Source organism: Lipophrys pholis, assembly GCF_963383615.2.
Source record: "Lipophrys pholis genome assembly, chromosome: 1".
NCBI classification, from domain to species: Eukaryota; Metazoa; Chordata; class Actinopteri; order Blenniiformes; family Blenniidae; genus Lipophrys; species Lipophrys pholis.
In genome coordinates, this window is record NC_137635.1 from 2,588,904 (window position 1) to 2,615,490 (window position 26,587).

At 41.8% G+C, this 26,587-nt stretch overlaps 3 protein-coding genes across 5 annotated transcripts in view; 2 read left to right on the forward strand and 1 right to left on the reverse strand.

Moving 5' to 3' along the window:
* The first annotated feature begins 397 nt into the window (after window positions 1-397).
* Window positions 398-4,161, forward strand: ppa1a (inorganic pyrophosphatase 1a). Its single transcript, XM_080475199.1, has 11 exons — window positions 398-912; window positions 1,097-1,161; window positions 1,307-1,360; window positions 1,479-1,598; window positions 1,682-1,768; window positions 1,851-1,977; window positions 2,082-2,209; window positions 2,373-2,458; window positions 2,768-2,837; window positions 3,126-3,165; window positions 3,257-4,161. The coding sequence occupies exons 1-11, from the start codon at window positions 852-854 to the stop codon at window positions 3,283-3,285; spliced, it is 867 nt and encodes a 288-aa protein (XP_080331325.1). The 5' UTR covers window positions 398-851; the 3' UTR covers window positions 3,286-4,161.
* Window positions 4,162-4,599: 438 nt separating this feature from the next.
* On the forward strand, window positions 4,600-10,355 carry sar1aa (secretion associated, Ras related GTPase 1Aa). 3 transcript variants are annotated; one of them, XM_080461142.1, is made up of 8 exons: window positions 4,600-4,672; window positions 5,686-5,817; window positions 6,526-6,594; window positions 6,752-6,871; window positions 7,108-7,173; window positions 7,665-7,768; window positions 7,861-7,992; window positions 8,104-8,947. In XM_080461142.1, the coding sequence occupies exons 2-8, from the start codon at window positions 5,772-5,774 to the stop codon at window positions 8,218-8,220; spliced, it is 654 nt and encodes a 217-aa protein (XP_080317268.1). In that variant the 5' UTR covers window positions 4,600-4,672; window positions 5,686-5,771; the 3' UTR covers window positions 8,221-8,947. The 3 variants fall into 3 exon arrangements, with proteins under 3 accessions (XP_080317268.1, XP_080317269.1, XP_080317270.1); XM_080461143.1 differs by lacking the exon at window positions 5,686-5,817 and having other exon boundaries at window positions 8,104-10,355; XM_080461144.1 differs by lacking the exon at window positions 5,686-5,817 and having other exon boundaries at window positions 4,602-4,672; window positions 6,498-6,594.
* Window positions 10,356-12,818: 2,463 nt separating this feature from the next.
* Window positions 12,819-26,587, reverse strand: part of LOC308107131 (testican-2) — a 40,769-nt gene continuing 27,000 nt past the window's right edge. The window contains exons 3-10 of the mRNA XM_080459268.1: window positions 24,079-24,193; window positions 20,217-20,325; window positions 19,628-19,742; window positions 18,871-18,990; window positions 18,532-18,750; window positions 17,088-17,150; window positions 16,174-16,311; window positions 12,819-14,948 (exon numbers count right to left, since the gene is read on the reverse strand). Coding sequence (XP_080315394.1) covers window positions 14,806-14,948; window positions 16,174-16,311; window positions 17,088-17,150; window positions 18,532-18,750; window positions 18,871-18,990; window positions 19,628-19,742; window positions 20,217-20,325; window positions 24,079-24,193 — 1,022 coding nt within the window. The 3' untranslated portion in view covers window positions 12,819-14,805. The remainder of the gene's footprint in view (window positions 14,949-16,173; window positions 16,312-17,087; window positions 17,151-18,531; window positions 18,751-18,870; window positions 18,991-19,627; window positions 19,743-20,216; window positions 20,326-24,078; window positions 24,194-26,587) is intronic.

A 26,587-nucleotide genomic window follows, 5' to 3' on the forward strand; every position in this document is an offset into this window, starting at 1 on the left:
TGAGACAAGAGCACTAACCACTGCACCAGATTATTAGATTATAAATGGGCACACGTATTTAAACTGCAAGGATACGAAAGTGACATATTACCATTTAAATGTTACGTTTCTTGCACGTTACATCATCATACATTTTCACAAGTGTGTGGTATGACATCACAATTTGTGATTTTTTTTGTTTTTGAAACCCCATTCCTTTCAAAATTAAATTTTGTGATTTTTTTTTTTTTCCAAAATAAAAGGAAATTTCACAGATTTCACAGCAGTTTCTAAAAATAGTCTGTTATCAAAGTGTTACAGTGAAACCGAAGTGGTAAGAAGTCACAACATGAACAAACCCCTTAATCCCCCTTTGTTAATTGGCTTACAGCTAACGCCAGTCAGCTCCATCTGTTTTAGTCTGGAGAGAGCTCTCGAGGGCCACGGCTTACATGAAGGAAATGGGAAAAAAAACCAAAGAAATCACTCCTCGTGCAAATAAGGTGCAAACTTCACATGCATGCTGCAAGAGGCGTGTGGCAGCCATGAACAAGAGGTAACAAGTGGGGATTAGCTATCAATTACATTTCTTGGCACCTCCAGACACTTTGTTTACGCTCCGGTTGGCTCCACCTGTCTGCATCGGATGTGATCTGAATGCAGCAGCAGGCAAAAGCCGGCAAGGCTCTGCCGTCCTACTTCGTACGCTCGCACACCGGCTGTGTTGTCACATGCAGGCAGTCGTCAGGTGTGTAACCCTCAGCTTAAGCAATGCGCATGCACAGTCCCTCTGCCCCAAGGACTGTCACCCTGGGGCTTCTTAGTCCTGCTGGATTAGTGCACAGACCACAGTGGAGGAGACGACAACAGACATGAGCTTCGCCACTGAGGAGAGGGGCAGACCGAACACCCAGGAGTACAGGGTGTTTTTCAGTAAGGCGCAGCTTTTTTTTTGGGGTGTCCCTGTTTGTGTGTTTGTGCCCGATAGGCCCTGGGTGGATTGTGGACTGTGTTCTGGTGGCACAGCAGGAGCCAGTCGTATTGCCAAATAGAGAAGAGAGATCTGACACGTTTTCGATCCACATCCAGTCAAAACCTGTTTCCTTCTTCCTCATAGAAAACTCTGAAGGGACGTACATTTCTCCCTTTCATGATATACCCATCTACGCAAATGAAGCAGAGGTGAGGCCTCATCTATTCTCATCTATTACAGTTATAGTTGGAAAAACACACTTTTTAACAAAGTTCAAAATAGATCTTAGTGTTCCTGTTGTGATTTGAACTCTTGATCGGGATGATACACATGCAGTTTCTGTTGTTCTTGTAGAACGTTTTTCACGCCGTTGTGGAAGTTCCAAGATGGACGAATGCAAAGATGGAGGTACACTTTTTTTTTTTTTTTTACATATTTTGCAGCCTTCCTGCAGTCAATACGTTGTTCGGGTCTGCTCAACCATAGACTGACTCAGTGCTTCGTGCTCTGTGCGTTTGCCTCACAGATTGCCACCAAAGATCCGCTCAATCCACTGAAACAAGACATGAAAAAGGGAAATCTCCGATATGTTGCCAATGTGTTTCCACACAAAGGCTATATCTGGAATTACGGAGCTATTCCGCAGGTCAGTCTGTCTTAGAATCTGTGTACTTATCTCTGTCTGTATCATCTGCTTAATGAAATATACTATAATATACATTTGGACAGACATGGGAAGACCCCAACCACAAGGACAGCGACACAGGATGCTGTGGGGACAACGACCCAATCGACATATGTGACATAGGAAATAAGGTAACGGAAAACCTGCTGACTGTGCAGCTGTTCAAGTTCATGTGCTTTCTGCCTTTTCGGAAAATATGTCTTTGATTCTCAGGTGTGTTCTCGGGGAGAAATAATCAAAGTCAAGGTGTTGGGAACTCTGGCTTTGATCGATGAGGGTGAAACTGACTGGAAGGTCATTGTGATCAATACTGAGGACCCAGAAGCTGCAGACTTTAACAGTAGGCCAAACCAAGCAACAGAATAACTGCTTTTTGCCGGAGGAAAACACGCGGTGTTATTTTTGAAATCGGAGCTGTTTTTCGTGTCTTTGATTTTGTTGCAGACATCGACGATGTGAGACGACTTAAGCCTGGATATCTGGAGGCGACAGTCGATTGGTTTAAGAGATACAAAGTCCCCGACGGGAAACCCGAAAACCAGTTTGCCTTCAATGGAGAGTTCAAGGACAGGGTACCTATTTTTGAAAATATGTGACATATAACAATAAAGAGCAGATTCCGAGTCGTTTCCAGCGTTTTCAGTGCCAAACATGAAACACTGTGGGGGGTTTTTTCCTGGCACACTGACACGTTCTCAGAAAATGGAAAAGTGGAACATTTCTTGTGTTTTCTAGGACTTTGCCATCAAAACAGTGAAGGACACCCATGAGTTTTGGAAGGCTCTGATTTCTAAGGCCACAAGTGCTGGCGAGTTGAACTGGTGAGTACTTTCCCATGTTGCTGTACTCTTTAGAGTGTGTGTATGCATGCATCTGAACGGGTGGGTGTAGATATGGGTGTGTGTGTGTGTGTGTGTGTGTGTGTGTGTGTGTGTGTGTCAGTGTGAAAACTTTTAAGACGTTCTTTGAAGAGTTTCTTTTTCATCTCTTGCTCTGAATTTCTACTATCTGTGTGTCAATATTGGCTTTTGCAAATATTTCATGTATTTCCTCCTCTAATGTTTTAGTCTCTACAACTCATTTTGTTTTCTAATTTGATCTAAAAATCACTCATTTCTTCCTCCACACAGCACAAACAGCAGTGTCTCTGACAGCCCGTTCTGCTGCTCTGCCGGGGACGCTGAGGCCGTCGTCAAATCCGTATGTACCTTTGATTTTCCGTCTCGCGCTTTTCATCCGACAAATCTATAATCAGACCTGCTCAAACGAGAGTAGAGATAATAAGATGGCGTCACACAGTTTGTGGGCAATCGATGTGCATCATTAGTCAAGCTGGTGGAGAAAAGAACTTGAATGGGCACTTTAGTTTTCCTCCAGCTGATTCTGTCAGGAACGCAGGACTATTGATTTTAAAATCAATCAAAAACATACATTTATTTATTTCTATTTTTTTTATAAAACAGATAATGATTTCACTTATTCTTCCAGGCGCCTGCTTTTGGAGCTGAAGATCCCATCCCAAGCTCAGGTGGGTGTTCTACATTTACTAGTGTTCTTGTGGCAGCGCCGTGTTTTCACACACACGTGATTATTTTATTCATTTTCTTTTCTCATTTCAGTTGACCAATGGTTCTACTATGAGAAGTAGGAGAGCACCTCATCATTGGAAGGACGACGACTTGAATTGTGTTTCCTTCGTTCTTCTCTTGCTCAAACTCAGAAGACTGGATGTATATTTTCCGTGTCATATTCATTTACTTCTTTACTCTCACTTCAATTGCCTGTTGCCGTCATCAAAATGAACACTGTGAGAAACAATTCCCCAAAGTGTATAATGCATTGATTTTGAATGTCTCTACATTGTCATCTACACGAGCAGCAGAGATCCCTGTGACTGTGTGTAATCTTCTCAATCCCCATGCTGAAATCTGGATCTCATTTTATTTCCTTATTGTTGTGTTCTTCACCTCATGGCAATTTCAATAAACAATTTATTCAATGTACATAAAATGTCGTTCAATTAACTTGTGGAATTGAATGTGTGTAAAAAAAGAATGCTCACAGGATCTTTCTGAGGTCAGTGACTGAAAAAGCCTAAAATAGCCTTTAGAACATACAAGCTATTCAACAAGCTGGATAATTTTAGTGTAACTTCATTAAAAAATATTTCATGAAAGACTCACAGACGGACATAGCAGAATAAAACTGCACAAGGTTTCTCTAAGAATTGTTAAAAATTAGAAGTATGAAATAGGCCAAAAGTGAAATGGTCCAAATTCTATTATATTTGGTATTTTTCTGCTCAGCGAACATGTTTAATAAGAGCTACCTCAGATTTATTCCACTGAGGGCTCATCCTGACATGCTCACAGTTCCGACAGGAATGCCTATGTATAATTGACAACACTGGACCAGCTATAAAATAGAATAATTGGGACTGGAGTGGAAGAATACTGATTTCTGGTCCTAAGATATGAACTCTGTGGGTGTAGAGTCAGATCCAATAAAGCACAGGAGAAAATCTAGTCTGATTAATGTTTACTGATTCAAGCTCTGGTTGCAGAATGTAACACGTTTTGCTATTCAGGTTGGTTGAAAGGTTTAGACAGGTATCAGGTTGCATTGTTTCTGTATTCCTGAGCTGTTTGCAACCTGTGTAATTGTATTGAGCATTCTGAACAAAATTGACTATTTAATCTTCTATTGTATTTTAATTTGTTTGTTTTATTTCTCTTTTGACAACTATTTTACAATTATAGTGCTCATGTATGAGTATATGCATGTATATACTGACACGTGAACATTATGAAGCGTATCATCCACTCTCTTTGGAAAAAAATTAAGTCTTTTTGTGACCTTTGAAATATAACCAGAGTGATCCATGCCACACAATATATAACGTCATTGACAGCGAGCTGCAGAGAGGGGGCGCTAAACCATGTACTCTTACCGTTTATTTCGCGTAGAAGAAGAGGGCTCCTGTTTCCAAGGAGACCGCTGATACTACGGAGAGCCGAGCTGCTGGACGGCTGCAGGTGAGAGTATCGCAGCACCGCCACACAACGACACTTTATCCCGGAAACATGTCTCAATAATCGGTTAACTCGCAGCCGGCTTCTCGGCGCGTGTTGTCCGGACTCGCCTGGAGACTCTCGAACCATCCAGAGGCTTCACGTCAGCTAATACCTTAATGCTAACTAGCTAAACGGCGCTATATAGCCGTCGATTTAAATGGCACAGAAAAGGCGAACAGAACTCATTATAGCATGATCTAAAACATGACAACAACCTGCACAGACTTCACTAAGCGTGCAACATCACAATGCTGGAGATCATGATTATTTAATAGACATTTTGTGTCGTAGCTAGTGGCTTAAGCTGCAGTTAAAATGACGCGATGTTGTTTATTAGATCGCTGTTTAGCGCCGATAAATCACTCACAGAGACCTGTTGCGTGTTTTCCTGAAACTACAGAGGCAAGTTTCTGTATGAGTGATCGATTTGTCTGGTGACAGTTCCTCAGCTGTCTGCTGCACGTGTGGGTGGAGGTGTCGTGATATGTCACACAAGTTAAGTCACGATACTTAAAACAGCAACAAGATAATGTGAAGAAAAATGCTGCAGAACTTCCGACAAATTCAAAATACGTGATGGTGATGATGCTTTGAAACTATAAAGGATCGTAATCAACAGCCAATATTAAGGACCCATCTATAAAAGACAGGTATATGGGTTGAAATGGTGAATGGATTTCATTTATAGAGCGATTTTCTACTGATTTCTTAGCCCACAAATCACTTTACAATGTTAGTCACATTTACGTTTTCAGTTCCGGTCCTGCTCAAGAACACTTCCAGGTATGAACAGATGCTAGAATTGAACCGGCAACCTTCCAATTGACTTTACCAACTTCACCACACAACAGTGACAATCGAATGCTGGCAGAGGTTGATGACCTGATCTGGGTGGAGACCTTTTTTTAACCAGTGTTTTGGGATTTGATGAAATGTGTACATGCTGTTGTTCAAGCAGTGCTCTTGCCTCACAGCTGGAAGGCCTGGGATCAGATGTGGGGTTTGCACGTTCTCCACTGCCCTGCTACCCTGAACAGGACATGAGCGGTATAGGAGGTGGATGGATGTTGTTCAAGCAGACAAGGACACAAGTCAGAGAAAAGAAAGTAGGGTCTGGTCCATTCCTGCTTTTATCCATCCTCACTCTATACCTATTTTATCCAAGTATAAATACATGCATGTGGCTGGAGCCTTTCACAACATTGACATAATACGTGTGAATCCCAGACAGAGCATTATGGATAAGGAAGAAAAATCACTTACTCTTGAAAGAGTCCAGGAGAGACAGATCTTGTGTATATTACAGTTAAGCTGAATATAAAGAAAAATCTTGTGCTGAATGTAGTGCAGCACCCTGTTAATGAATGTTTTTCATAAGATATTTTAAATTCACCAGTGTGAGCCAAGAGCTACTGGAGCCAAGTATGTAAACACAATATTGAGAGTGCACGGTGATCTGGCTTTAGAGCAAGTTTATTTGTAATATATTTTCTGAAGATAGATGTGGCAGAAGGGGGTTTTATATTAAACTCTTACCTTTTGCTTCAGCAGCCTAATATGAATACAATATGGACTCGAGGTGGGCTTTTTTCTTTTTTTTTACGAGGTTGTTCTAAGACATTATCACTATTTCATGAGTTGGCTTATTTGTATTCTGGTGCACTTGTGTTTTATTTTCTTTATGTGAAGTACAAACAGTATATGCTTGTTTTTTAATATGAATGGAGAAACTGAGGACACATTTTGACATAATAGATAAATAATGTTGTGTATTTGTATTCTGTAGTGATTTTTTTTTTCCTCCTCGTCGGCAGACACTGTCAAGATGTCATTTTTATTCGAGTGGATCTACAAGGGATTTAGCAGTGTTTTACAATTCTTAGGTGAGTACTGTCCGTCGTTCAGGACTGACAAAAGCACTCAAAGTCACAAATAACTTGAAGCTCACAAAGTTCCGCAGAGTTACGAATGTGAAAATCTGAATTTGCGAAGAAGAAAAGTCTAATTTCCAACCGTTTCTTTGTGTAAAACCACAATCAGGTTTGTACAAAAAGAGTGGGAAGCTGGTTTTCCTGGGCCTGGACAATGCAGGAAAAACGACCCTCCTGCACATGCTGAAAGACGACCGACTCGGGCAGCACGTGCCAACGCTGCATCCAAGTAGGCAGGGATAGTTGCTGTCATAGTGTCACCTTGTTGTTTTTATGAGAATGTCCTACCTTTTTTTTTAAAATTTTGCCAAAATGACCTATTTTCATGATACTCTGTTCACTGTACTTACTTTAATATCTCGTCACCTCGTGGGATTATCATCTCCTGATTCCTGTGACCCAGCCTTATTCTGCTTGAACAGGGTACGAAAAGAAAACTCACATTCCATTTGCTTTCTTTCAAAGCGTCTGAGGAGCTGACGATTGGCGGCATGACATTTACTACATTTGACCTCGGTGGACATGTGCAAGGTGAGAGTTGTGCTTTGCTTGTTGTGCCTCAGCGGGTTTGCGGTAAATCAGTAGCAGATTTAAACAAATCCTCAGTTTTATGACTTTAGATATAGTCGGTCTGGATTACTGAGCCACAACGTTAAGTTTCAGCTGGACTGTTTGAAGCCCAAACTGCAGTTTGACAAATGAAAACTTCTCAGGATGCACTTTCAAATAGAATGCTATTCGGTCATGATTTCGGATTTTAAAATGAGCTATTGTGTAGATTATATTGAAGTAGGAGTAAATTTATATAAGTACACAAATAATATTTTCTACATGTTAAGATGGAAAAGTGAATTTTACTTTCGCCACGTCTGTGTTTACATTGTGCCACAGTTTCAATTCTCAGAGCATTTTTTATATATATATATATATATATATATATAAAAAAAAATATATATATATATATATATATATATATATATATATATATATATATTTATTTTTTTTTCCCCCTTTGCTCGCAGCTCGAAGAGTTTGGAAGAACTACCTGCCAGCTGTGAATGGAGTCGTCTTTCTGGTCGACTGCGCAGATCACGACAGACTCACAGAATCCAAGACTGAGCTTGATGTAAGAATTAATATTGCTGTTGCGAGCCGTTCAGGACCGACCGCCCTGTTGTCTGAGAGCCCGAGAATTGATGTGATTCTCATATCTGGCAGGCCCTCCTGTCAGACGAGACCATAGTGAACGTACCGGTGTTGGTTTTGGGTAATAAAATCGACCGTCCCGAGGCCATCAGTGAAGGAGGACTGAGAGGAGCGTTCGCACTTGACGGGCAAGTTACCGGAAAGGTAGGCACGTTATTGACCTCGAGCTTTTTATTTCTCATGGGGGTGTGTGTGTGTGTGTGTGTGGGGGGGGGGGTAATGGTCATCCTCATTGATACTGATTGTTGCCAACAGGGCAACGTCTCTCTGAAGGAGCTGAACGCCCGCCCGCTGGAGATCTTCATGTGCAGCGTGTTGAAAAAACAAGGCTACGGCGAAGGTTTCAGGTGGTTATCGCAGTACATCGACTGACGTCACAGGGAGGTCTTTAAACCTGCAGGTTTTTGAGAAACACAATATACAAATATGTCCCTTTGTCAGTTTCTAAATGCCCAAAAAGTTAAGTCAAATCATTAACAGACTATCCTTTTTTCCCCCCAGAGATTCTTCTATGCAAATCTTTCAAAGTGTTTACTGGTGAACTGTCCTAAATGTGTTATAAATGTAGGAATTAAAAGAGTTGCATGGCTTGTTAATGAGGTTACATCATACCTGATTACAATACAGCAGCAGTACATTATGCAAGAACGTAGATGTGTTTGCTTCAGTATTCCATTATTAATTACTTGATAGACCAACTGTTTAGATTGGAATTTCATATGTGAGCGATGAAACTAAAGGCCTCTCGGTGACGACGGTGAATAATTTAATGCGTGTCTTGACATTGAATTAAGATGGTCTCGCTCAGATTTTCATACAATCAAGTAGACAAATCGACTCATTACAGAAGGTTAATCTTAGTCCCCGGAATCTGATGAGACACAGCCTCTGCCTTCAAAGCATAGCGCCAACAAATGTGTAGTTTTACAAGTACAGAATGTTCAGAGCTGAGCAGCGAGCCAAGATAACTTGAAATCCCCCAAAATGAAAATCCGAAAAAGGCAAACAAAGGAAGATATGACGGATTTAACAGCTCGCTGATGAGTGTGCTGTGAGTAATGTGCTGCTCACTTTCAGTGTCTTGATGAAATTGGCATTTAAAAAAAAAAAAAAAAAAAAGATTTTAGTTCCGTGAATGACGTGTTCTCCTCCAGCTGATGTGATCGAAGGGTTCCAAATGTGTCCAAACTGTCTTTTGTGCTGGTCAGTGAGGAATTCAGAGTCAGAAACGTCCACACAGAACTCGAGTGTCTTTCCTTCGGCCCCTTTGCTTTATTGTGTCATGAAACTAGTAATAATAAATGCCCCCCCCTTAAAATGCCGTGAAGCAATAAAGTAGAATAAACCAGACGTACTGTAGCAGAGACGACCTTCAGAAATGTTATATGCTCTTTTCTTTTTTTCTTTTTTTTTTCTTAACGAGCGTTTAATTCTGAATCTGTTCACAGACGCCTGCTCATCTTTTCCATTATGTGACTATTAACTCACCCTGTGTGAAATATCCAGTCTCTCGTTTTACTGCTTTGGATCTGTTTTGGTTTTACTTGAAAGGAGTGCAGATTATGGACCAATTCAGAGCGGTAACCGTTCAACTAGGAGGCTGAAACGCAATGGGGATTTTGCAATTTTAATTTTTTTATTTTTTTTTATGTCTTATGCTGTTGTAGTGCCTCAGACGTGTGATTAGGACTTAGACTTGTCAGCGCTAACTATCTTCAGGTTCCAGGTAATGTACTTTTTGACTGTCTAACACGGGGGCGGGTGGGGGGTGTCGAACTCTTTTCATTTCACATACATTTGATCTCAACTGGGCTAAAGCCGAAAAAAAGAAAGAAAGCATCATAATCTAGAAATAATGGCAACTCCTCATCTCTGCCTTTTCGAAATAATTATGAACAAACTAATAAAACAAAACAAAAAAAAAACAATCTCAAATAATATATGGGGTCAGATCAGACCCTCTGGTGGGCCGGCTTTGACCCGCAGGCTTTATGTTCGACACCCCTTATGTATAAACGACAAGAGAGTACTCTTTGCAGACCTGTACTGGAAGTTACTGCTCTAGCTTTACTCGGATTTTCCCTCATTTACTCCCTCATTAAAAGAAGCCCAAAATAGTTCGCCACAAACCGAGGCATGTAAACGTTGTACTTAATGGACCGTTTCCCACTTGTTTACAGGGTGTTTATTCACATATATAAAAATTGTAGTATGCATGTAAACAAACTGCTTTTTTTTTTTTCCTCCTTTGAACCATGTTCTGTACCCGTTGTGAGTGCTTGTAAATTATGTATAGTACACATGTAAATGCTTGTACAGTAAACTGCCCCGGAGCGGACGCCACAAAGCACTGGAGTTATTTATAACTGTATATTACTTGAATTACCATTTTCAGGAATTATGTGTGCAAACCAGTTGTCATTAATCTAGATAACGAATAAATATCTGTCAATTTATTAACTTGTAAAATGTAATAAAAATAAATAAATCAGCTTTTTATAGACTTGAAATGTGTTTGTTTTGTTTGTATCTCTTTTGGTGGCTTTCATAACCCACTGTTACTTCTGATTGTTCCATCTGGGGAAATATAATTACAGAATAAATACCTAAAGAAAATACTTGAATAAAAGTGGAACTAATTAAAATGGAATGATGTAAAAAAAAAAAAAAAGAAAAGATTCTAAATGAAAATGAGTATATAGTCAAACATTTCCAGTGTTTCGCTGCCATTTGTCCCTTAAGAATGGAATCAAAGTGCAATCATGTAAATGGATTCTCACTTGTTTGCTCAATAGATATTTAATTACATTCATTCTATTAAAAAAAAAAAAAACCCAAGGAAGTGATTCCTCTCATGACGACTGTCGGCGTTTCTCTTGTCGAGGCCTCACAGGATGTAATGGTGCAGTAATGGTACAGTAACGGTGCAGTAACGGTGCAGTAACGGTGCAGTAACGGTGCAGTAACGGTGCAGTAATGGTGCAGACCCGTCATCAAATGTGTTTTTCGCCTTTAAGTCCTTCAACTTCTTTTCTCTCTCAGACAGTCGGAAAGGCCTTGATGCTTTTATCTCCAGTATTAATTATTGTGATTATTGTGATTTCATCCAGCCGCTGCTATCGTCTCTCCTAAATCCACACAAACTCATTTCTTTCCTGCCATCCGCCGGCAGCCTGGTATTTAAGTTGTACAATTGTCAAATGATTTAAAACTTAACTTCAGTGACAAAAAAAAATAAAAAATCTGTTGTACACCTTTTGAAAATGAGGTTGCGGTGTCACGTGACTGAATCCGGATGTGGACCACATGTCATTTAAAGATTTCATGAGTTTATATCAGGTGTAATGCTGAATTAGGAAATTTGCCGACCACTTAAATGGGAAGTAGAAGTAATACTATTTTTGCAACAATAGTATTATTAACCAGCACTCAGTAGTTTACGTAAGACATCAAATATGCAAATATAAATGGCCTTTAATCATAGTAGTTTTTTCATGTGTTTAAAAAGCCACTCAAGTAAAAAAAAAAAAAAAGTGCTAAAATATGCTTTTTCTTAGTTTTCCTATCCTCCAAATCTTTATTCCTTCATAAACAAAGAAAATATTTTTCTTTAGTTCAGACTGATTGCTGAATTTACCCAGTCAGTGATGAAGTGCATCATCCAGGACTTCTATTAAGGCGTGATTGCTAATCGTTAGAGAGTAAACAGCTTAACACCCAGCCATTTCCAATTCCACCATTTACATAACCTCTGCTGCCTTTCACATTGATCATTCAGCGCTTTGCCATCTGGTCGCCGACTGCTGTAATTTGTTCTCTTAGCATGAGGTGGCAGCTGAGCACCAAAATAAAACCCGGCAAATATCCCATCTGTCTGTCACAGAGGCGACTTAAAGGACACTCTGCTGCAGCCCCCCCCCCCCCCCCCCCCCGCCCCCCCCGTTTTACCTCCACTTCAGGATCAATGAAAACTTTGCTCTGTATTTGCAGTAACACATCATGAGTTGTGATTACAGCCGTTAAACAGGCCCCAGTGTGAATAATCTTCAACACACCAGGTGAGGATATGGAAGAGGAGAATGTGATGTGAAAATGGAATGAACAGAGTGCCACTTGCTGCCTCCCTCCCTCTGATCAATGCCCCCTCCCACCCCCACCCGTTTCTGTTTAATTATTTGTAACACCATGGGGTTCAAATAGCATAACAGCTACTTCAGCGAAGAACAACATCAAATAAATGTTGGTAAAGCAGAGCTGTAACCGCTCACACACTGAGAGGGAAACTCACACAATGAACTGTGGTTGATTTGATTTCAGATGAGAAGATATTACTAATAATCCGTGATCAATAGGCAATAATTGGCTTTTGTTGACTTTGCCTTTGAAAGTGAAGTTGGTCTGTAGATAGAACCTGTAACTGTCGCACCCGTTACATTTACGGTCTTGCATTGTTATAAAAGTTATCATCCTTGATGTGTGTGTTTGGAATTGCTTTAATAACTTGCAATTATTCACATATTCTGATTTTGTTCCTAATGTGTGAATAATTGTGCAAATATATTTCTATATACATTACAAATGTGTTTATTTATCTTAGCAAGCTTGTGTGTCGTCTTTGGTTGCGGATTTCAGTCCAAAACGAGACATTTGAAGACAATCGGTGAATCTAAATCCACCGTGGGTCTGATATTCGTTTTCTTCTTCCACTCGGATATTCACACGTTTCACCTGTTGCTTCCACTCAAGGTCTCTTTTGGTCGCTTTAATGCAACGCCAGGCTTGTTGTGGCGTCTTCTTCTCCTAGAAAGGATTTCTGCAGAGCTTGATTACAAACCATTCATTCAAATCAGCGGTGAGAAGCACTGACCTTAACAATCCCCAAAAAAAGAGAGTCAGTGTGTGACTCTGGACTGCGTTGGTCATTTCCACGTCTGAAATCGCCGGAGAAGATTGAAGACAACACTCAAGTTGGGCCCCGGTGCCTTTATTAGTAAAGTGCTCAGCCTAGAAGTACATTCTTATTTTACTAACATGCAATACTAAAAACCAACAAATGCCTCGGCCTATCAATAGCATGAATGAAAACATGGCAACAATATTCTCGTAAAAAAAAAAAAAAAAAAAATACCACAGTGTGAATTCAAGTATACACACAGAACTTCAAGTAATGCACAAGTTGTTGTTTTCTTCTTCTTCTATATAAACACAAAATACAGTATTTCAAGTTGCAAACTTAAAAGTAAAACAGAGTTGTGGCACATTCTTTATCATGACTTGAGAGTAAGCAGAGGACAACGGCCAGTGGTTTCTACTGTCGGGCGCGGTTTCGCTCGTCAAAGTACATTCTACAGGTTTTCATGTCAAAGTAAAGCCAACTAGAAAACGTAGGTCCCGTGATAGTGCTGTGCAGCCACTTAATCCATGTACAATTTCAAACCGGCTTGGAGCTGTGACTTCAAACCGTTTAGACCCTTTAAAGTTGCTTGGCGTTTCTTTTACACTGGATTTATACACACGGTTTTCAAACACGAAACACCACGGTGCTGAACCTTTTTTAAAGCAAAAAGGTCGACATTTTGGAAAATGTGCTCACATGCTCTCAAGCTAGAGATCAGTATCAGTACTGCTTTTGGAAGCCACCCGTTCCACATGGAAACAAGGCGTTATACACGACAATAACAGCTGTTAGCAAACAGCAGATTATTTACACCTCCAGAGGTTAGGGAGCCAAAGAACATTACCAGTCATTATTACCAGGCAAATGAAAATCCAATATTTACTCTCTATTAGTTCTGATTTGATTGCCTCTCAGTCCTGAGGGAAATAAAAGGCTCTTCAGGAGCTGCTAAATGCTACACTGATGCTAACTGTGTCTACCTGCTGTTATCAGGAAGAACCAAACCGGTAAAGTCCACAATCAAGTCGAAGCAGCCATGGAGACGTCAACGCCTGCCAACGTCGGCAATAATAATCCCCTGTAGGGTTATTTCTCCCAGTGGGCCCTTTGTCATGCTGTCATCTCATTATCATTTAATATGCTGTTATTAGGGAAACATTCATCAAGCATTTACAGGCTGGAAGAGAAAAGGAATCAAAGATGACAAAACCCAGATGCCAGCACCTCCGAAGCTCATTAACGCTTTGCAAATCGCTTGTTAAATAATACCAAACGTGTAAAAACAACAATTTCCATTTTTACAGGTCTCATATGTGAAAGTTTTTATTTTTTTTTATTTTCCCTTTTCTCACATGACGCCTGAAAATGCAACTTGTCACTTTTAACATAGTTTAAAAAAAAAAAAAAATCCAGATTCAACAAAAGTACGAGACGTTGATTCATTCATTAACAGACACGTTAAATAAGTGAGAAAACAAAGGCAACTGATTTTCTGATTTGTTTCCTGACATAATATCTCCCAGGCTTATCTCCATATTCAATACTCAAGTGGCACCGATCATTTTCATTTAATTGTCTACAATAGAAATAGTCTATTTCCCAAAATGTCGAACTGTTTGTTTAAATTCGTATCTCTTGTTGTTTCAGTGGGCTGGCAGCTCTAATACTCAAGCAACTGTTGACACAATACAAAATTACTCATAATCTCTATATGCATAGATGGCAGTCGGACGAGATAGGAATTCTGATGGACTGTAGCTACCTATGGCGCAGTAGTCAGTGGGTCCCGGGTGACGGGAAAGCAAAGTAAAAAGCTCTGTCGCTCAAAAAACAGAGAATAGAATGAAGCAATTACACATATCTAAGACAAAAAAACAAAAAAAACAAAACAAAACAGAAAAAACTGGTCATCATCTCATCACTGGACCTGCCCAGCTCGACGCTTCCTGCCAGGGCAACTCCCCCGTCCCCGTCCCATCCCAGAATCTTTTCAGGAGAGAGCCGTGCCTAGAGATCTTTCAGGCCAGCAGCCGTGCTCTCGGCGCGCGGGTCGGACCGTCCTACCAGATGTAGCCTCCATCGTCGGCCTCACCCTCCTCCTCCTCTTCCTCCTCCTCCTCCCCAGCGTCCTCTCCCTCCTTCTCCTCTTCGTCCTCCCATCCCACTCCGCTCCCAAAATCTCCAGAATATCCCGCTACTTCATCTGGAAGAAAATAAAAAGGAGAGGAAAGTTCCTCCATTTGTTCCTCTTTGTTTTTTTTTGTTGTTTTTTTGTGCCAATTTTGTTGACGTTGCTTCAATCAAATCATAAAATAGAAGGCTGGGATCATTTGGTTCAAACATTCTGAAGATAAGTCAGTTTCTTGGATAGTAAGACTAATTGTAGGCATTGTATCTGTATTTCTGATCCTTTAATCCACACAGCAGTTTGAGCAGGTTCACAAATTATTCATAAGACTGCGTAAAATGGAGAAAAAACACACACACACACACACACACACACACACACACACACACACACACACACACACACACACACACACACACACACACCACCTCACAGCAGTTTGCCTCACTGCCATGCAAGCAGAGTTGTAATTGATTTTAATGCGTCTCCAGAATCACATACATAGAGCGGACAGTTTAGAATGAACTCTGGAGTCCATCACTAATAAATACAGCATCCAATGAGTCAAAGAAACATCGTTTAACCCAGGAATCGACTCAGTGTCTCTATAAAATGTGAAGAAATCAGTTTATAAAACGGAATAATAAAAGACCAAGAAGGACCTTCAGCTGGTGGTGATCAGAGACTTTTCACAAAACATCAACGAAGAGATTTAAGAACAGCTCCTGCTCCCCACATCGTAGTTGGGATTTGCACTACTTCAGCTGCTAAATACTGTATGAATAATCTAAAGATTATGATCATGAGATGTAAAGATAACGATCTAACGTTCTGATCTACGACTACCACCGGAGAGGCTGCGGAAATAAAAAAATCTGCAACTGAGATACTATTACATTTATCTCGTGTTTATCAAATACTCCGTTTTAACTGCAACTTTATGTAGATACTTTTCTTTACTAGTGAGTGGCCAAGGCCTTTGTATATCGTGGAAATGTTTGGAAACCGCTGCGCTATGCGGATATAAATATTCGTGATTTGAACCTTTTCAGGACATTTGATCACATACAGGATAAAGAGATTGATCCGCCACCTTAGAGCGTGAGTTTGATTGCTTCAATGTTGAAATATTGTTCAGAATAATGAATGAATAGAATTGTTTGAAAATTAATGAAACAATTACTACATTGACAGGTGGTGTTGTGTTTTGAAAAAAACCTTTAATGATGTGATTTCTGACACTTGCCGACACTGTGCAGAGTGTGGGGTAATATGTTTTGACCCAGCATTGCTCTCTTACCGCAGTCGGGGTTGCCATGGATTCTGGTGCCCATCATCTCCCCACCGTGCTGGTCGACGCACCAGCACTCCCCCCGGCTCTGGTCGCACTGCACTTTCCTGTAGTAACCATCCTCATCACAGCTGGGGATGTACGTCCCTGTAACGACAGGCACACGCCTCCATCTTGAATGCAGCTGCCTCGCGCCGACGCCTCAGATGCCCCGTGTTTGTTCTCCACAAGCATATGCTGCAGGTGGATGTGGTTTCATACGGCGCGTTGGCAATGGTGGGCTTCCTCGTGCCATGTGAGAATGTAGTGACAGCCTCTGTTGACAGAGCTGCACTGTTACAGCCTCCCTCAGGACACTCTTGTCAAACTCGAAGCGACGTTCTCTTAACTAGCACCGACCCCCCCCCCCCCCCCCCCCCCCCTCCCCGCCACACAAGAGAAGAAAACACAAGCAGTAAGATGAGTGGGCTTCAGGGATGCAAGAATCTGTGTGTTTGGAGCTGGAGACAGAAAGAAAAAACAGCTGTGCGGTACGCGGAGCGTGGCGGATAGAAACTTCTCACAGAGCCAGACGGCTGTATTAGCTTTGCTTTTTCCCAAAGCCAGAGCTGCCCCCTAATCCCCCCCTCCTCCCTTTCCCAGCCTGATTAGGGCCTCATCCTGGCCGTGTGCTTGTGATCTCTTTAATGAGCCTCCTCCAGCTTCTCCAGGCGCTTTGTTACGTAAGTTCACCCGGAGCGAGAGGTGATGGCGGCGGCCGGTGGGCCGGGGCAGTTCATGGCTAATTGTACGGCACAACATGGCTTTGATTCGATCGGAGGCGAATGAAGCTGTCTCCCAAAAACGTGTTCCCGAGTTCGAGTGGCGTTTGAAAGAAACATCAAACACGCCTCACAGTGTTGTCGTGACAAAAATGTATTTACCGGGTTTCTTCTTGGCCGCCTCCTGCACCTGGATCCGCTCCAGCTCGGCGAGGCACGGCGGCTCTGCGAGGATCAGAAGAGAAAAGTGATGACTGACAATACCTGGAATTGCTCTCCCCAAAACTTCATCTCCATCAACGCTCTTTATAATTACACTTTTCGCCGGCATCGATTTGTTTAAGAGGTCTTATATTTCACTCCCTTGAGCTCGATCGATTTCGGAGAGCTTAGGTGAAAGAACATATGGATGCAGTCTCGGAGTGGCAAGGAAATGAAGTGAGCCACTGGAGCAGATAGAAATTGGGACAATGAAGAGAAAGACATTATATATTGACCCCAAAGACAATACACCTCACTGTGCGTCCTCACAGAAATATTCCTCTGCCCTTTCGGCTGTGCAGCACTTCTTTATAGGAATATCCCAGAGGGATATAACGACTATCTTGTAAAAGTAAGTTCCTCTTTTAAAGCTTAGTGCATCCCCCCCCTGTGATTATCAACTTCCGGCAAACAAAAATTGATTAGAGTGCAGCGCAATCTGCAGCAAACAGGTTAAATGTTTGATCAATGAGACAATCAGTGTGCAAATGGGGTCATTCCCACAAATACCCAGCGTTTGTTTAGCAAATGTCAAACGGTGCAGATGTTGGGAGCGCAGCTCAAATGTGAGATCGAGGAATGGATGAGAGGCGCTGATCAGAGGTGCTCAATCGTGCTCTTTTTCTTTCTTTTTTTTTTTTACAAGATAGCATCTGCACACACAGGCTGCAGGTGAATTTCAGAGCACAGAAAGTATTTTTAGATTCATTTCTTGGAACATTTTGCCTCAAATCCTGACCCGACTGGCAGAGGCTGTATGCAGAACTGGATAGAAACTTTTAACTCCCATGCAGGCAACAAATCAAACTTTTGTTTCTCAAAAAAAAAGAAACATCTGTCGGCACTAGATCGTATTAACAACCGATATCGCCATCATTTGTCACTGTGTATTGGTTAAAACAAACCAATAAAAGCATAAAAAGAAATCTGTTGTGACAGCTGCTTAAAGCACTTTATTGCTTCTTTCCCACAAAGCTAACTACAATAGATTTGCAGGTGTGTCCTGAATTTTAGTGAAAGACCGAAACAAAGAAAGCCTCTAATGTAAAAAAAAAGAAAGTAGTTTACAGTAGCATTAAGAAAGTTCTTAGTTACTATCAATATGATAAGTTGAGGTTTTTTAAATCACCGCACCGAGGGGAGAACCTCTTTCTATGGCCATAGCTCAGGATTCAGTAATCCTTACGGTGTTCACTGCAGTCCTTTTTGGCATGTCCGGACAATTAACAGGTGAAGTAAATGGAAGCCGATGATTAACGTAACCCTGCTGTCATTAAAAATTTCCAAACATGCTGCTGTAAATGAACTCGGCACAAGTTTCTACATTGGGAATCCCTTCGCTCACTTTCTCTCCAGAAGCAGAGGCACCACTCCGCCGTGGAGACTTTCCCGTCCTTGTAGCTGTCGCAGGAGTTGAAGAAGGGTCGGATGCAGATCTCGTATTTGTCCAGGTTAATAGCGGCCAGCTCAGCCTGGTCCAGATACAGGTCGCCGTTGGTGTCCAACTTCGAGAACATCCAGCCGATGGAGTCTTTGCAGCTGGCGACCAGACTCTTCTCCAGCACTGTAACGACAGCGTGCTACTTCAGCTTTGTTCTGCGTGTGCTACGTTTCTTTACACGGGTAATTGACTTGTGAGTTTTAGAGGCTGCAGGAAATAAAGCTGCTTTGTTCAGTTTCAAACCTGAAGCGGTGCCAGCTCCGGGCCTGCCAGAGTTATTCTTCTTTGCGTTTCCATGAAGGAGCTGGAACCAGTCCCTCAGGCGGTCACCCAGGTCTGCCAGGTCCTGGCCAGTGCAGCTCTCTGGGTGGTGGGTGGGGGGCAAAAAAAAAAAAAGGAATCCCAGAATTCAAAGCTCTGGCTTCCACAATCCGACTCACACTGCTTTACTTAAGTAGTTGATCTGTACTGCTGTGATGTATTTAAGTACTCTTAGTTAAAGAAAAGAAAATATTTGGCAATCAGCTCCCTGAAATAAAACCATTCCAGTTTCATACTACTCCCATGTTCCAGGCTTCATGTGAAAAAACACAACACTAACATTTCATCCTTTTGATCAACTGACATTTTTGATTTGCTCGAGAGTCTGGACAATCAATAGTGTTTGGCTGCAATGACAGCTCGCGTACACTCTAAATAATTAATTACTACATGATTGAAAGAGCAGCCGAACCACACGGGGGATATTTGGCTAACAGTAATAGAAGAAATTGGTGAGTATTGATCACAAATGTCGAGCAAGCATTGGGCTGATTGGCTCATGTGAGAAAATTCCATCGTGCGGGGTGATCGGCCTGCTGCCTGTGGTAACCAGAGCGTCATAACTTTCTTTTTTCGGAGCGCTTGACTCATGAAGGTGATGACAATGACGGAGGCAACGTGATGCGGAATTCGAAATTAGGATGCGTGGCTATGAAGGGGGTGAGAAGAAGCCACTTGCCACGCTTCGCGTCCGTGTTCGCGACGGTGATGGAGGCCGTGGCGCAGGGACAGAATCCAGCGCACATGATACTGAGGTCTATGCCCGTGAGGCAGGCCTGCTGCTCCAACTTACACTGTAAGGAGAGGAGAGAGGGAGAAAGAGAGAGACAGGCGCACGGATGCAGTTAAATATTTATGGGGGTGACCGCAGCGAAAAGAGATTGCTCATTCAGATGAGACGCTGCACTCAGAATAAAAAAAAAAGGCAGCAAGAATGAGCTGTCATTTCCACCGTCTTCTCATGCAAGGTCAAAATTAAAAACTATACATAAATCAATAAGGATTTCTGGCAGTGGACGGTCCACAGCGGTGCCGCTCAAAACAGCGTCAGTCATTAATCATCGTGTGGCCACGTCGGGCCTTTGTACTTGTCCTCCTGCGAGCGGTGATGAACTGTCCCGCCACACTGCGCCCAACGTGGATGTCGCTGCAGCAGGAAACAACACTTGACTGGACTCACCTCATCATTTAAAACACTGACACTTTCCATTTTTCCACTTTTACCATGCCAGCGAGCGAAAGTCCTCAGACGGATTCTATTCTTTTACCTCAGAAGCGTAGTTGTGTCCATCTGAGCCACAGACCGGTGAGGCGGTGGACACAGGACAAGGTTTGCAGCTGTTCTCACGTGTTTCCACTTGCCCAGACTGTTTGACTCTGACCAGGAGAGGGAAAAGAAATATAAAGTTAAGTGTCTGGGGTAGACATTTTCTGAAATATTTTCTCAAATTCATTGTGCCAGCCCACCACAATGACGTAAATAAAAGTTAAAGTTTCAAGGTACTATATGTAATATTTTGCTTTAATGTAAACCAATATAACCACAAGACAGTTTTGTGATGTGCTGGTGACATACAGTACCTGGCAAAGTTGGGCCAGTTATCGAACTTACTCAAGACTCTTTAGTATCGCAATGCGAATTTACACCACAAGGTGGTGTATTGAGTCACTCAAAGAGCAAGCCAGAGGAACGACTGAAGCTTCCTGCTAATACACAATGTGGTACTTTCTGTTGAAAGCAAGTACAGTATATACAATTTACTCATTGTACCCTGTCTAGACAAGTACCACGACTAAAAAACGAAGAGTCAAAGAGTCAAAACTGTGAAAACAAGCAAAGGGCAGACAGGAAAGTGACTCTCAATGTGCAGTCGATGCAGGATATATAGATCTCAGTCAGTCACAGGCCACCAACAATGTGGATGGAACTCATCATGAATACCTTCAACAAATTACATTTTGAAACTCTTTAATAAAAGGTAACCCAACCACATGCTCAGAGTATTTATTTATTTATTTTTTACCTAAACATCCCATGAAATTCCTGATTCTCCCTGAAGCTTTTCCACAATTTATCATTGACCGATCGCTCTGTATTTGATTTTGTCGAGAAAAAGCTGCAAGCTGTGAGAAAAAGCTGGTCATTCGTATCTTGCAGCCCCGGGAGACAGAAGAAATGTCTCTGCTCTTGCGGAGTATGTATGGACCCTTATTGCGGTCCACTGTCCACTATTGTAGTAAAATATTGTTTAAAACCACACAACCGCTGCAGAGGAGAGCAAATCTGATTTAAAGCAGAATTTCACAGCATTGCGGTGAATAAAACTCGAGATATTTCAATATCTTGTACTACTGGGAGGTGCTTTTATCTGGTTCTGGGAAAGATTTTCTCCTTTGATACCATTAGCTCTCGCTCCTTTTACTACTGCTGCTTCATAATGCATCCAGATGCTGTTTGGAAGAGACAGTACGCTGTTGCATTTTTAAAGTGTAAAATCTGAAAGCTGTGAGCTTCGCCAGCTTAATTCCCTTCCGCAAACCTCAGAGGCGAATGTGATCCTGGATAAATGAAACCGTCTGCATGGTCGGACACCATCGAATTAGGAGGGAGAAAATAAGTTCTGTAATCTGGATGGAGTGACCCTCTAATATTTACCATCGTCCCGAGGTCACACACAGAGTTTCCCGTTTTTCTCTGACAAGCTGTGCTCATTATAGTCCGACTCTCATTCCCTCTCACACCCTGCAAACGAACTAACTAAACCAGACATTTTCTTTGATTGAAACTGCCAGATTGTCAGACTGCGCCTGTTAATATTTGGTTGCACTCGTGAAATTCCCCTCGGTTGCTTTCCCCTCGCACGCCGATTGACTTCATGTTCAGTGAGCACGAGCATCGGGCGCCGCCGTACGACTTCTGAGCCGGCTACTTAATGATGCTGGGATGGTTTAGTGTGGCGGCGTTTGTGCTTATTACCCATTATTCGACACAGTCGCTCTCGTCTCTGGAGTGACTCTGTAAATGAAGCACTTTATTGAAAAAGATAAATGCCTGTCACCGCAGATAGACTTTGCAGGTAGTAATAATTCACTCCATTAATTCCTTTCAGCCTGCAAACCTGCTCATTTGTTTTTCGGTCAGAGTGGGACTGGATGGCTGAGGGAGCAGATAAATGCTTTTCACTGAGGGTTACTACAGAAAACTAAAGCGTATTTGTGAAGAAAGCACTTGAAATCCAAACACAAACCAAAGTGTCACGTGTATTAATAGCCAGATTATCGAAGTTTTTCTACTTTTGTTGTCATGGTTTTGACATTTATTTGATCTTTTTCCGCTGCTGCAGCTTCATATATCGTTGTTTATCCATAGCTGGTCTATAATCATGAGAAGTTTAGTCAGGTAGAATTAAAATGCACAACATTCTTGGTTAAAATGGTTTTACATGCAACAAAGCTGTTGCCAAGTGACACACAATATGGTAAATGGTCATTTTAAGTGACTTGTCTGCATTGCAGTGTCGAAGGAGAAGGAAACAAACCCGAAGCTAACCATTAAACAAACTTCTTATATCGTGTAAACTGGGCTTCACATACATGTTTGCGTCACACTTTTGACCTCCAACAAGAAAACATCAAGCATTTTTGCCACTAAATTCTCCTCTTTAGCTAAATATTGATCATATTATTTCAAATAAAACAATAACATCAAACAGTCTTTCCTCTCGTGATAAAAGTGAATTTGCTTTAACAGATCTGGAGCCATTTTGGCCTGGCTTCAATGACACTTGCACCATAATTTGCCCTTTGGTATTCACCCAGAAACATTGTTTTTTCAGGTTTTATTCGTTATGCATCAACGCATAAACACCTAATCTGGACATTTTAGCGCAAATGATAATAATCAGCACATTATTCAAAGCTTATTAAAGTCTCTTCTGTCCGTTTTATTCTGCATGATGAGCACAACCATAAAAATGTGGCGCTACTTTGCTTTTGGAGAGGATTACAAAATCCCTCTGGTTAATTTGTTTTAGTGTGTCTTAACTACATATATGTATGATTTCACAAACTGATGATCCGTGTCGTTTCATGTAATTAAACTAAGTGATAGTGGCTTCTTTACTATTTAATGCTCAGCCGAGGGAGTTCATGATACATCATGCATTAGATCATCATAAGTCATGTATTAGTTAAACCTAAATTAATCATAAGGTATGCACCCTTGACATTACATGTTGCCCATTAAAGTAATTTCTCCTACTTCCATGTCTGATGGGAGCGCAGCCTCTTTAAATGCAAGTGAAGCCGTGTACATAGACGATTTCATCTTCTGAGCAGCAACCACATTCATGTATTTGACATGAAAATCACAAAGTTTGAATATGAATGCAATGGAATTCATGAAACAATCCTTTTTTTACTTTAACTGGAAAAGTATCCAAACTTGAAATTCACTGCGAGTACCAAAGTTTTGGGAGGGATGAGCATTTTACTGACCCTTTAGAAAATAGAAATGTTTTTCGGATAAATGCGCTCAGGCTATGTTCCCAACTTTAATCAAATGTTCTCCAATCAGACATGACAAGGTTATTTGTAGTGACAGCAAACACATGTCTGCCCCGTCCGTGCAGGAAGATTTGCTTCACCTTCCGGCGTTTCGACCACCATCCCTCCATCTAACCCTCGAAACAAGCAGTGTCTCAGGGCAGGTGGTAACTTCTGCTTGAATGCAGGGTTGTTGTTGTTATTAGTTGTTGGGATCCATAGGCAATTAAAACAAAACCTCTTCTCTCCATAGTTAGATGGATTTAAAATAAAATAACTGGTACGTTGCGGAAGATATTCTGTAACTATTATACTTACATGGAATTTAGCAACCAGGTTATTTTAACTTTTTAATTTCCCTTTTACCTTATTACGATTTCTTATCACAAATTAAAAGGAAAAAATCTAACTGGGAAAAGGCCTCCCAGTGCCCTCCAGATATTTTCCATCTGCTACGTTCACCTTGAAATTCTCTGACGCCCCTCAAAGGAAGACCCGACCCACAACACTGCCCACGAATTTCTATTCTGGTACATCATTCAAAGACAAAACAAGACTCCCGCTGATTTCCTGATCTCCTCCTACCTGTGCTCCAGTTTCTTGCGATTGACACACATGGCCCTCTGGTAGCCCTGAGCCACGCACACCTTATGGCGGCTGCACTTCACGTTCTGGCACGGGTCCTTGGTGGTGTCCATTGCTGAGAGAGAAAAAAAAGAAAAGCCAAAAACAATCCAGCAGTGTCAATCAAAGCCAAAACGCTTCAGACTGGGCTTCCTACTTCTGTCACCACCAGCAGAGAAATACAAAAGCACCCAGCTGTGTTTTTCTGTTTCTTTTGACAACAAGCATGTGTTCCAACAGATTGATGGCAAATACAACAAAAAAGAAAAAAAAGAGAAAAAAGCTGTTGCTTTCATTGCGGCATAATCAAGTTCTGTGTATTTACATGGTTTGAAATTATCTTTCATTCTCCCAAGACATAGCAATGTGCGATAAAAATCATGAAATATGCTCTATAAAATATTCTACCAGTGTGCACAAATGAGTCCATTGATTTTATAGTCGGCGCTGCTGAAAACATGGACGCCTCGCTGTCATTAGCTGAGGCAGCCCATCGTCAATACCACTGCCTGCAGTCTTCGGCGGCTGCCTCTGATTGCAAGCAAAAGCCTGACAGCCCTGATTGAGCGTCTCTTTCTCTCCGCTTGTCACATCTCACTTCCCCCATGTCAACTTATCACTGTCTCTCTGCAGTTTGCCTCAGAAACTCACACTCCATCTTCGTCTCCCATGTTCCCTTTCCTTTCGACCCCCCCCCCCCTTCCTCCCGGCTCGCTGTCTCTCCTCCCCCCTCCTTCCCATCTCTGTATCTTCAGAGTCGAACGCTTCAATGCAAGCCACTTCTCTGATAGACTGAGATGGAAATAGCACTGGGTCCTCCACCTTCCTCGGCCAATGGTCAATGCAATCCGAAAGTGGATGTCACAGTCCGTTTAGAGAGAGAGAGAGAGAGAGAGAGAGAGAGAGAGAGAGAGAGGGAGAGAGAGAGAGAGAGAGAGAGAGGCCTCGGGAAAACTCGGCGGCTCAGATAAATTTCAAGAGTGAGTGGCGGCGGGTGAGAGAAATTTAAGCTGTGAAATCCTGAGTCAGCTTTGAGCAGCTGCTTCTGTAGTCAACACGGTCAACAGACGAGCTGGCCGCCTGCCAGATCCCCGCAAAATCCCACGACTAGGTGATACTTTGATGCTGCAGGGCGAAGGAAGGTACGAGGGAGACGCTGGAGTTTTTTGCGGTGGACGGCAACACGACTCAGGCGGAATCTACAATCACTGCAGCGATTTTACAGTGTAAAACCTCCGGTCTGGTGCAGAGAAATTCATAAAGAGCTCGAGTCCGAAAGCATCGCCCATCAGCCCGTGTGCTGTTTGCATTGATTATATATAAAGCCATCAGAAAGTTTGAAATTGATGCTAAATCTGCATGTAGAGTTTGAAATGTATTATTTTGGTCTGACACTCAAACTTTTGAAAAATGTGAATGACATTGCATTCAATGTCATTCAATCTTAATTCATCTGCATATATGTATTCTATTATATAATATATTCCCATTATATATGGATTAAAACAAAAACAAAGCCAAAACAGAACAAACAGTTCAGACATTTTAAACATTGAAAGTAAAACATGGTTTTTCAGTCGGGATTTCAAGGTGCTGAGATTATCGCAGTCCCAAAGTGAAATGAACGGAGGTTGCAAGTAGGAGATTTTGGGCGAAGGAGGTCAGTCAGATAGGCGGGGACGAGGTTCTGCGGGGATTTGAAGGTGAGGAGAAGCAATTTATATCAAACGCAGCAAGGGATGGAGAGCCGGTGGAAGTTCTGCCGGACGGGGATGATGTGGTCAGGGTTTGAGTGAGGAATCGGGCAGCAGAGTTTGGAACATATTAAAGTTTCTTTCAAGCTTCAGAGGAGGACCTGAGGAAGACGCTGTTACAGTGGCTGGGGTGGGATGTGACGAGGGTGTGGGAGAACGTGAGACAGGAAACGTTACGCAGGCGAAATAATGTATGTGGGGAAGTTTTCAATGTTGAAAGTAAAATGGATCTGGAGTTATCACAGTCTGGTTGAGGAAGTAGATGAGTGTACTGTGGGTGGAATTAGAGATGGTATTCATGGAGATGTACAGTTGAACGACACCAACATAGTGGAAAAATAAGGTTGTAGTGACAGATAAGGAGGAAGGGATCAAACACTAAGCCTTGAGGGACACCGTTGGGAGTTGAGAAAATGAGGGACTGGTTAATAGTGTGAAAGACTTCAGAAAGGTCAAGATGGATGAGAATTTTGAGGTCCAGGATCAAGGAAAGTGTAGTGTGTTTAGTGCAAAATCCAGACTTAAAACAAAAGAACAACAGGGCAGCACTGATATTTACTGGTCACCGATCACCAGTTTTCTCATCTACATGCAGATTTAGAATCAAATCATGAGATGTGTTATAACCAAAATACCACATGAAGACATTTTCTAGTATTATCTGAAATGTAAGCGCTAAGTATACTTGTTTGTACAATTAATCTTGACATCAACAC